Genomic DNA, 11308 nt, shown 5'->3' with positions numbered 1-11308 from the left:
AAATATGGCAAAATAGGTTTTTCCCCAGTTTCCCCTCACCTGTTTGAGGATTAATTCCTCAGCTCCTCTGGGTAACCTGGGATAGTGGAAGGTGTACCTGCCCATGGCAGGGGGTGGAATGAGATGAGATTTAAGGTCCCTCCAACCCAAATCATTCCATGATCCTATAGACACACTGGGACACGCAGGAGAGGAGCAGGCAGAGAGGGGAGAGGTCTCTGCATGGGATGTGGGGGCATCTGATCCAGACTGAAATGATGCCTTTTTATTGTAAACTGGGACATTTGCTCTCTAAAACCCTCTGTGTGCTAGGTTTCATTCCTCCATCAACTCCAACCTGCCCTCCAGAAACCTTTCCAGCAGCTCTTGAAGTGAAGTATTGCTGGAAAATGGTACCATCTTGACAGAGTAACAACTTTTCCAGGGGGATATCGTAATGCCTGAGCTTTATCCTTCAGCTGTGTCTCCCTGGGAAGTGGCTCGAGCAAGTCCTGGGGAGGCCACAAAGGTGATGATGGGACCTGAGCCCCTCTGCTCTGGAGCCAGGCTGGGAGAGCTGGGAATGTTCACCCGGAGAAGAGAAGGCTCCAGGGAGAACCTGGAGCCCCTTCCAACGCCTAAAGGGCTCCAGAGAGCTGGAGAAGAACTTTGGCCGAGGGCCTGAAAGGAAAGGACAAGGGGGAATGGCTTCCCACTGCCAGAGGGAGAGTTAGATGGGATATTGGGAAGGAATTCCTCCCTGTTAGGGCAACGAGGGGCTGGGATGGAATTCCCAGAGAAGCTGTGGCTGCCCCACCCCTGGAAGTGTCCAGGTCCAGGCTGGACGGGGCTTGGAGCAACCTGGGACAGTGGGAGGTGTCCCTGCCCGTGGCAGCCATTGGTGTTGGATGAGCTTCAAGGTCCCTTCCAACCAGCTTGGAATTCTGTGGTTCTACACAGTCACTACTGGGGTTCCTCAGGGCTTGGTTTTAGGGCTGGTCCTGTTTAACATCCTTACTGATGATCTGGATGAGGGGATTGAGGGCACCCTCAGGCAGCTCAAATTGGGTGGGATGTGGATCTGCTGGAGGACAGGAAGCTCTGCAGAGGGATCTGGACAGGTTGGATCCATGGCCAAGGCCAACAGTGTGAGGGACAACAAGGCCCTTGCGTCACCACAACCCCACGGAATGCTCCAGGTGGGGGGAGAGGGGCTGGAACGCTGGGAAAGGACCTGAAGGGTGCTGGTGACAGCGGCTGACTGTGAGCACAGGTGTGCTCAGGTGGGCAAGGGGCCAATGGCACCTGGATTGTCCCAGCCATGGTGTGTCCAGCAGGAGCAGGGCAGTGTCTGTTCCCTGTGCTGGGCACTGGTGGGGTCACACCTCAAATCCTGGGGTCAGTTTTGGGCCTCTGCTGACATTGAAGGGCTGGAATGTGTCCTGGGAAGGGAACGGAGCTGCGGAAGGGGCTGGAGCACCAGGAATGGCTGAGGGAGCTGGGAAGGGTCTGGAGCAGCAGGAGCAGCTGAGGGAGCTGGGGGGGCTCAGCCTGGAGAAAAGGAGGCTCGGGGGGACCTTCTGGCTCTGCAACCCCCTGACAGGAGGGGGGAGCCAGGGGGGGGTGTGTGAAATTAGGGTTTGGGGGATGAAATTGGGGTTTGGTTGGGTAAAATTAGGGGTGGAGGGGTGGGATTGGAGTTTGGGTGTTGAAATTAGGGGGGTTTTGAGGAGGAATTAGGGTTTAGGGGAATGATTTTGGGACTGTAGGATGCGGGGGCAGCACTTCCAGCAGGGATGGGGAAATCCAGCCCTGCCAGAGCTCTGTCACCCTTTGAACACTTCTACAACTCCCACAGGCAGAGCAGAGAGGGGGAAAGAGGAGGTAGAGCCCAGGGCACCATATGGCAGTGGGAACCTCACAAAATATAGGGATTAGAGCGGGATTGGGATCCTCAGAAAACACAGGGATTAGAGCCATTCCTGCCCCACGGGAATGTGTTTTCCCTGACCCAGAGGCTGAAGTGGCTCCAAACCTTCCCCTCAGGCCCAACCCAAAGCTCTTCCCCTCCCCAGGCCACTGAGCCGAGCTCCAGCTCTCTGAGGAAAGATGAAATAACACTGTTTTTCTGAAGCTTTAAGTAGGCAATATTGGCAGTGGTTCGGAGACTTCGAGGCAGAACAGGGCCCTGCAGCTCCTGAAGGTCCCTCAGCGGGCAGAGCAGAGCAGGGAAGTCCCAGAGCCCTGCGGGGCTCCCACAGCCGCGCCGGGAGCGCTTCCGTGTACTCTCTGGGGCGGATGTGTACAAGGAAACAGTGAGAGGGCGGAAAAAGCACCGAACGTAGCCGAGCTCCCCCCTTCCCACCCCAGCGGGTTTGTTGGTGAGGTCTGAAGGGACTCACGGGCACCACAGCGCCCCGCCCCGCCTCGCGCCGCCGCCCGGCGCGCTCTGAGCCCTCAGCGGCGGCCGCGCCGCGAGCCCCGCCGGGGAACCACCCCCCTCCCCGCCGCCACCAATGAGAGCCGGCGCAAACGTGACTGATCTCCGCTGCACCCAATCAGATGGCTGAGGAGATTTTCTCGTCCAATGGGGACCTGAGGGTGGAGTCGCGCGGAAGCGCGCGCTTCTCCCTGAGCGGCGTAAGGCTCAGCCAATCAGAGAGGCACAGTGACGGCGAGTAGTGACCAATGAGGGCAGGGGGCGGGGAAAGAGAGGCTCGCGAGAGTTCCGGAGGGACGCTGGGAACCCGCGTCTGAGAGAGGGGGCCAATGGAGGAGGGCGGGGCGGGGCGATAATAGCTGGCAGGTACGGCAGCCAATCAGAAGGCGGACATAAGTTCCTCCCAGTGGCCGACGAGCAGCGAAAATCCTCCCGTGGTTGAACCGCCACGATTGACAAGCCGGGCCGCCCAATCAGAACGCCGCGCCCTTTCTAACTGATCAATGAGCGGGCTGCGGCTCTCCCCGCCCCTCCCTGGGGGCAGGCGGGCGGACTGACAGCATGACAAGCCAATGGGAACGCGGAGCGCCGGGCGGTGGGCGGTATCTCCCCGCGCAGGCGGCCAATGGGCGCGGGCACCGCCCCGGGCAGCCAATGGGAGCCGGGGGGTGGGGGGGCGGCGGCGCGCGCTGCCGGCGCGGCTCCCAAGATGGCGGCGGGTGCGTGAGCGGGGCGGGCGGGAGGGCCCGGCGGGAGCGCGGCCGCCGCCGCCATGAAGGGCAAGGAGCGCTCGCCCGCCAAGGCCAAGCGCTCCCGGGGCGGCGAGGACTCGGCATCCTCCTCCTCCTCCTCCCGCGGCTCCAAAAAGCCCAGCGGCTCCTCCGGCAGCGGCGGCGGCGGCTCCAACGGCGGGAAAGCGGCGGCGTCCGGCGAGAGCAACAGCGGGAGCGGCCGGCGCGGCGCCCACACGGACAAGGGCCGCGCCGGCAGCCGCGAGTACGAGAGCGGCGCGGCCGCGAGCGGAGGGGGCCGGCACGGCTACAGCGGGAAAGCCGCGGAGGCGTCGCGGAGCAGCAGCAGCCGCGGCAGCGGAGAATCGCGGGCGGCCGCCGCCTCCTCCTCCTCGGAGCCGGGCGAGTACAAGACGCTGAAGATCAGCGAGCTGGGCTCGGCGCTCAGCGACGAGGCGGTGGAGGACGGGCTGTTCCACGAGTTCAAGCGGTTCGGCGACGTGAGCGTGAAGATCAGCCGCCTCCCGCCCGGCTCCGGCTCCGGCACCGACGAGCGCGTGGCCTTCGTGAACTTCCGCCGGCCCGAGGACGCGCGGGCGGCCAAACACGCGCGCGGCCGCCTGGTGCTCTACGACCGCCCGCTGAAGATCGAGGCCGTCTATGTCGGCGGCGGCAGCGGCCGCCGGCGCAGCAGCCGCTCCCCGGCGCTGCTGGACAAGGAGTCTCCGTACGGGGCGGCGGCGGCGGTCGGGGCTGTGGCGGCGGCCGTGCGGCACCCGCCGGCCGGGGCCGCGCAGCGGGCGCTGTCACCCGCGGGCAGCGGCGGAGCGCTGGGGTACCGGGACTACCGGCTGCAGCAGCTCGCCCTGGGCCGGCTGCCGCCGCCGCCGCCGCCGCTGCCGCGGGAGCTGGAGAGGGAGCGGGACTACGGCGGGTTCTACGAGGCGCGGGTGCGGCCCGCCTACGGGCTGGAGAGGGTGGCCGGCGTGGCGGCGGCCGGGGGCTTCCGCGGAGGAGGAGGAGCGGGAGGAGGAGGCGGTGCCGGAGCGGCCGGCGAGGAGGAGATCAGCCCCGAGGATGACCAGAGAGCCAACCGCACCTTGTTCCTGGGCAACCTGGACATCACCGTGAGCGAGTCGGACCTGAGGCGGGCGTTCGACCGTTTTGGGGTCATCACCGAGGTGGACATCAAGAGGCCAGGCCGCGGGCAGACCAGCACCTACGGGTTCCTGAAGTTCGAGAACCTGGACATGGCGCACCGGGCCAAGCTGGCCATGTCGGGGAAGGTGCTGCTGCGCAACCCCATCAAGATCGGGTACGGCAAAGCCACCCCCACCACCCGGCTCTGGGTGGGCGGCCTGGGGCCCTGGGTGCCCTTGGCCGCCCTGGCCCGGGAGTTCGACCGCTTCGGTACCATCCGCACCATCGACTACCGCAAAGGGGATTCCTGGGCCTACATCCAGTACGAAAGCCTGGACGCGGCGCAGGCGGCCTGCACACACATGAGGGGCTTCCCTCTGGGGGGCCCGGACCGCCGGCTCCGCGTGGACTTTGCCGACACCGAGCACCGGTACCAGCAGCCCTACCTGCAGCCCCTGCCCCTGCCGCCCCCGGCTCACTACGAGCTCGTGGCAGAGGCGGCTGCTTTTGGGGCTCACCGGGGAGCTCCCCCCGACCCTCTGCGGGGGGCCCGGGACAGGACGCCACCGTTGCTTTATAGAGACCGCGACAGAGACCTTTACCCCGAGACAGAGTGGGTGCCCCCGCCGCCCCCTGTGCGGGACAGGAGTAACCGGGCGGCTGCCTACGACCCACTGGAGAGCCTGGAGCGCCGCCGGGACGGGTGGTCCTTGGAGCGGGACCGCGGGGAGAGGGAGCTGGGCAGTAGCAGTCGGGATCAGCCCAGGAAGCGGAGGCTGGCGGAGGACGGAGGCCGGCACTTGGACCGCTCCCCCGACAGCGAGCGCTCCTCGTCCTCCCGAAAGCGCCACTGCCTGGCCACCAGCTCCCCGCCGGACCGCAGCCCCGAGCTCCTGGGGGGCCGGGAGCGCTACAGCAGCGACCCCGAGCGCTCGTCCCGCCTGCTCCTCTTGGAGCGACCGTCCCCGGTGCGGGAATCCCGCCGGGGCAGCCTGGAGCGGGGGCAGAACGAGAAGCGCGACCGCAAGAACTCGGCGGAGCGCGAGCGGAAGCACCGCGGCGGTGCCGCCGCCCAGGAGGGCAAGAGCCCGGCCAAAAAGGATGAGCGGGCGGCCGAGGGAGGCGGGGGAGGCTCCCGCCTCAAACCCCCTCCCCAAAAACAGCAGCAGGACGGGGCGGCGCAGGCTGGGGCGGCGCCCAAGCTGTGCTTGGCCTGGCAGGGGATGCTCCTGCTGAAGAACAGCAACTTCCCGTCCAACATGCACCTGCTCCAGGGGGACCTCGGTGTCGCCAGCAGCCTCCTCGTGGAGGGGGCCACGGGGGGGAAGGTGGCCCAGCTCAAGATCACCCAGCGGCTCCGGCTGGACCAGCCCAAGCTGGACGAGGTGAACCGGCGCATCAAGGTGGCGGGGCCCAATGGCTACGCCATCCTCTTGGCCGTGCCCGGCGCGGCGGAAAACCGCGCGGCTGCCGGAGCCGCCGAGCCTGCCACCACCTCCACGCAGAGGCCGCTCAGGAATCTGGTGTCCTACCTAAAGCAAAAGCAGGCTGCAGGGGTGATCAGCCTCCCCGTGGGGGGGAACAAAGACAAGGAGAACAGCGGGGTGCTGCACGCCTTCCCACCCTGCGACTTCTCCCAGCAGTTCCTGGACTCTACGGCCAAGGCGTTGGCCAAATCCGAGGACGACTATCTGGTCATGATCATTGTCCGGGGGGCGTCCTAAGGGCCCTCGTGTTCTGTTCCCAACCCTGCCTACTCCTCCACCCAGCCCCTCCAGCGTGTGCCAGGTGCTATGGGATACAGCCTTAGCCAGCCCTGTTGTTATTTTAATTAGACCTTTGTTTGTAGGTGACTTTCCCAGCCTGATTTTCTGTTACTACGTTTTTCTATAAAGGTAGAAGCCAGAGAGGTTGGTTTAGGCGTAGTGTGAATAGGATATTTTGAGAATTCCCTATCAGTGGGGACAGCAGGGAGGCTAGGCCTGCTTTGATTTAAAAAAAAAATAAAAAAAAAAAATAAGAAAAACGAGAACTGGGGAGGGGGAGGGAGGGGGAAAAGAAAAAACTCCCGTCTTCTTGATTTTGATTCGTGTCCTTTTTTCATTTCATGTTTTTTAAAGCAAGTCCAAGAGCTTGTCCTCCGACAGAGCTCCAAACCCAACAGACCAGGTTTAAAGCACTCGTTGGAAATGGAAAACCACACGTTTAGTGACAGACTGGTGTCAGCTCCTTTTTTGAGCCTTTGAAATTCCGTGTGGGCCTTGGGGATCCCTTCCCTTGGGAGCTGGAATGGTTTCCCCTTTGGGTCGAGTGGATCAAGGTTGATGTTTTACAGGTGAGCAGCACCTGCTCTCGGTGGCACAGCAGAACACAGTTCCTTTTGGGAAAGGAATTCCTTTCTCATCCAGCCCTCCCCCCACCCCCAGGTGCATGCACTGAAACTGGGCTTTTTCCCAGGTGTATCCCCCCATTTCCCGGTGTATCCCACATGTTTTGGGTTTGTAGCAGTGAGGAGGTTTGGTGACAAGCTGGGAACTTTGTTACAAACCAGGAATGTTGTGCTCACTCCTGTGTGCAGGAAACAAGGAGGTGCTTTAAGGAGAACTTGAGTTCTGTTGTGGGTTTTTGGTTTTACTGCCTTTTTTGTGTTTTCCAAGAATTGCAGGTACAGTGGGGTCTGGTTCCAAACTCTGAGTAAGTAAGTGCTTCTCTCCAGAGATGCTTTTAATTCTGGGATAATTTAATTACATAAAAGTTCTCATTAACATTTTACCTCTTTGTTAATAGCAAGGAACTGCTGTCTGCTAGGGACTCTTCAGGTACAGTGCAGTGGGCATTACATGAGGTTTATAATTTTCTAGGCACCTGGAGGAAAATGGTTTTAGCATCTTGGAGAAGTATTAAAAATACTCCGAGATGCCAAGGTTTGAGCTCTTGTTCCTGTGATTCAAGGATGAAACAGTTCTGCTTTTTTTATTTTTTCTTTTCAAAGAACATAGTTAATTTTCTCTTATTTTTCCCCAATAATTGGGCACTTTTCTTCAGCTGTCTCAGCCACTTTGGTAATCCAGGCATTTAGGAGGGAAGAAGGGATTTAAATCCCTGAGGGGATCTAAATCCCCAGTGCTCTGTTTAACAACCAAAAGGATGTTGCAGCAACTTCTAAACTGAAGTGTAAATCTGACTGTATCCCTTTACAAGCCCCAAAATTGTGATCTTGCACTTAAACCCAGAATGTAATCTTGCACTTAGCCATGTTTTCAGGGATTTGGGCCACGGAAAAGCAACGCTGCTCCAATAGATTCCTTGGGTGATGGATACAGGGATGGGTTGATTTGTGCTACAACTTGATCACATTCAAAATGGGGAATAGGTTGTGAATAGGAGATGAAGGAGGAAATGTCTTGAATGTGTTGTATGGGTGTAACTGAACTTGCTTGAGTTTCTGCCACAAAAATAGAAATTTTTGTTACTGAGCCACTTTGATTCCTTTATCTGCCTGGAACGAGTGGACACCGTGTCCCAAGAACTAAGAATTCCAATGTGGCAGGAGATTCTGGTTTTACAGCTCCTTTTCTTTCTAAATGAGAAGATAAAAGCCTCATTTAATGCTCTTAAATTTGAGGGGTAAAACTCAGGAGTTCTGGGTTGTCCTTCAGGGTGAATGTAAGAGATGGCAGAATTCAGCTGTTCAGCTTCCTATTAACAACGAGAATTTTGGGGAATGACACCTTAAATGCAAATCACTGTGTTTTGGAAGATCCAGAGTGTTTACCACTTAATGCAAAGAATGTTTTGGTTGGAGCAGGTGTCTGTTGTGTGTCAGCAGGGGATCAACTCTGTTCAAGTGCTACTTGTGTTCAGAGGGGGTTTTCTCATTGCATCCGACACGAATCATTTGCAGAGTTTTCTAGGAAAGAAACTTGAACCTCTGGGAATTCAAATCTGCCCCAAACCAGGAAAAAAAAAGCACTAATGTTTGTGTTGGACACTGGAAGTCGCTGAGAGCAGCGTTTGTTCCGCTGAGGCATAGCAGGCACCTGCTTAAAAGCCCATAAAACTTGGGGTCAGCGTGGCTGGTCAAGGCAAACTCAGTGTGGGAAGAGCATCCTGGGTGCTCTTCCGCTTTTCTTGGAAAATCCTGATGGTTTTAACTACCACTGGTTGTTATGAGCCAAACTGTGCTGCGGTGGAGGGTGAAAAGGAGCAGGTGAGGGTGTGTTTGACTCCAGGTTTTCTGGCTCCTTATTTCGTGGAGTATCTCCTTTAAATCTGGTTTGTTTGTGGTGGCTGCTCTGTTTTGCAAACAAGGATTTTAACACCCTTTGAGGGTTCTTATGACAAAACATTGACTGGCAGCCCTTTGCCAGCAGTGGATTCCAGTGCTGCCATCCCGCATGGGCTGTGCTTTCCTCCTTGGTCTGAGGGATTCCCCATTGGAGTAACTGTCCACTGAAGTTGTCTTGGCCAGGGCTGAGCATTCAGAAGCCCGTGGGTGATACCACTGTGTGCAGAACAAAGTAGATGTAGCAGTTGCTGGCTCTCTCCTTGTGTCTGGCATTCCGTCGCTCCGGCGAGAGCTCGGTTTTCCTCCACATTGTGTGCAGCTGATGTTCCTGTATTTCACTGGTGTGTTGGATTAGCCTGGAAAAAGGATGTCCTTTTCCTGAATCATTTCACCCTTGTGCTTTATGCTTTAGGGAAAGAACCTCAAATGACTCATAGTTTTGTTGGAGATTTTAGTTCGTTGGTTTTTTTTTTCTTCTTTTAATTAGAAACATTACGCAACTTCCTTGGCCTCCATCCAGTTGCTTTGTTTGCTCCTGTTGAGCTGCTGTGGTGGGAACACCAAGGTTACTCTCAATCCAGAGGTTTTAGGGTCAGAGATACCAACACATCCTTGTCAGCATTGCAGAGAGAAGGGCCAGGCAGGCAAATCTTGCCTTCTCTCTTTTGTTTTCCCACGAGGATGTTAAAGATGGAATATTTCGGTGACAACTTTCTCGGCTCCTGTGGAGAGCAGAGAATGAGCTGAAATTTCTTCCACGGGTTTGGGAACCCTCTGGTTGATGGCAACTGAGGTGAAAGGCCTCAAGTGTTAATGGGAGAGGAGGAGTGAATCAAAATTGTGAAGACAGGTTCAAAAACTCTGAGGACTCAGGGAAAAATGGCTTGGAAAATGGTAATTCCTGGCTCTAAGTGAAACAGTGTTGAGGGACTCCTGGGGAGTCTGTGTGCCCGGAGGGGAAGAAATGATGCCGTGTGGCTCTAGAGCTTTTGGGGTTCTTTCCCCTTTGTCCCCCGCTTTGTAGCATTGAAGGACAGATATTCCAATGATTCATAGACTGAACGACGAGGTGATTTTTGCATCAGGCTTAAAACAGCCCGGCTGGTTCAGAGAATGGTTCGTTGAATATTCAACTTCTTGCAGTTCTGATTGTGTGCGAACGATGGCTGAGAAATATGACTTGAATAGTAACAATTTTCAGTTCCATGGGGTGTGCCTGTGATTTGACCTTTCCTTTACTGTTGGCGCAGCCAAACGAGGGCAGAAGAGCTGTGTAACAACACTACATTTCATGGTTTTGGTGATAAGTTGCCTTCAGGAAATAACCCTGGGAGGAAAGTCAACCCAATTAGCCGTAATTGGGTTGGTTTTTCTCGTGGTTAATGGTTTCAGTGTGTCCCATCAGCTATTACTGCAAGTTGGGTAATCCTCAGTACTGTAAGCCTAGTTTAACCTTGGTCCAAAACGAAGCCCTGCACTACTTGTTTTGCATCTCTCCCTGGAAGGCGACTTCATTCCGAGGTTTTGTGCCCGCGGGTGGAATTGGTGCTTTTTGAAATCCAAGTAGAATATTCAGAAAGGCCTCGTAGCTGTTTATGTTCATCTGTATAATGTAGGGAGGGGGAAAAAAAACCCAAATCTGGTGTAAACATTTGTACTGAAATAACGTTTTCTTTCCTCCTGCAAGCAAATCTGGTGGACTGCAGAAGACATGGGATACCAAGCTCTAAATGGACCTTTGGGAAGAGAAGCTGTGGCTTATGTGGAATTTCCATGGGCCTCCTGATGGAAGAAAGCTTATCTGTTTAGTATTTGTGCATTTTACTAAAAATGGCAGCTTTAAAAAAAAAAAAAAAAGTTGTGTATCTGCTATTGTGATGCCAATGCCCGTGTTTTAAGTGGAAAAAAAAAATGACCTCTTTGCTTTGTGCTGTGTACACAAGATTGCTGGAAAAAAAGTAAAGGAATACCCTTTTTATGGCTCACACAGCTTGAAAGTAGCTGTCACTCAAACATGCGCTCACAGTTGAGCTGATTTTGTTTCATTCTAAATAAATTGTTTCTTTTGAGGAAAAATGGTTTTTCTGCCTGGGAGTTGAATTGACGACAAACGTTTGGCCCCGGTGTCGGCAGCGGAGGGGTCCCTGCTGCTGCTGCCCCGTGTCTGAGCTGATAGTTGTGGGGCTTTGAGCAAGAACAGGGGAGAGAAACCGACACCTTTTCGCGTTGACCGACCTGTTGTGCCAAAGCGGAGGAATTCTAGTTCACTGCCTTGCTGTGACCCCCCCTGGTCTGTGGTGAAAAAGGGGGTCACTCGCTGCCTCACTCCTCACCGGGACAGGGAAACGGTCCTGCTGCTGGCACACAAGGAGCAGGGAAGCACCACCCTGCGTCTCACAACTGTGGCCAAGTCTTGGGGCTTCGCTGGTTGGAAGAGCCGGAGTTCCTGAATTTTTAAGTTTCTCGATTTGCTTTGTTCACCCAACGCGTTTTGCCTTTAGTTTTGATTCTTGGTTGTTGGTTTTGGTTTTTTGTTGTTTTTTTTTTTTTTTTAATTTGGAAGAAAAAAAAAAAAGGTTCGAGATTGCTTTGAATGTTGCACGTAAAAAAAAAGCCACCTTTGCACCAAAATTGCCAAAAGAAAAGAGAAATGAGTCCTTAAGAGTGTTTAAGTGCTGTTAATAAAACGAGGCGCTCCTCTGTCTCCAGGGGCTTTTCAGCAGTTGTGGG

General features: G+C 55.9%; 1 protein-coding gene across 3 annotated transcripts; it reads left to right on the top strand.

Moving 5' to 3' along the window:
- Positions 1-3154: 3154 nt before the first annotated feature.
- Positions 3155-10654, top strand: RBM15 (RNA binding motif protein 15). Of its 3 annotated transcripts, none has more exons than XR_005562942.1 (2): positions 3155-6625; positions 10266-10654. XR_005562942.1 is itself a non-coding variant. In XM_039379675.1 (2 exons), exons 1-2 carry the CDS (start codon positions 3192-3194, stop codon positions 6012-6014), a joined length of 2661 nt encoding a protein of 886 aa, XP_039235609.1. In that variant the 5' UTR covers positions 3155-3191; the 3' UTR covers positions 6015-10654. The 3 variants fall into 3 exon arrangements, 2 of the variants coding, with proteins under 2 accessions (XP_039235609.1, XP_027606400.1); XM_039379675.1 differs by having other exon boundaries at positions 3155-3873; positions 4036-10654; XM_027750599.2 differs by having other exon boundaries at positions 3155-10654.
- Positions 10655-11308: the final 654 nt, after the last annotated feature.

Source organism: Pipra filicauda, unplaced genomic scaffold (assembly GCF_003945595.2).
Source record: "Pipra filicauda isolate LSUMZ 115617 unplaced genomic scaffold, ASM394559v2 scaffold172_size1731463_pilon, whole genome shotgun sequence".
NCBI classification, from domain to species: domain Eukaryota; kingdom Metazoa; phylum Chordata; class Aves; order Passeriformes; family Pipridae; genus Pipra; species Pipra filicauda.
This window is presented reverse-complemented; position numbering and strand designations above follow the sequence as displayed.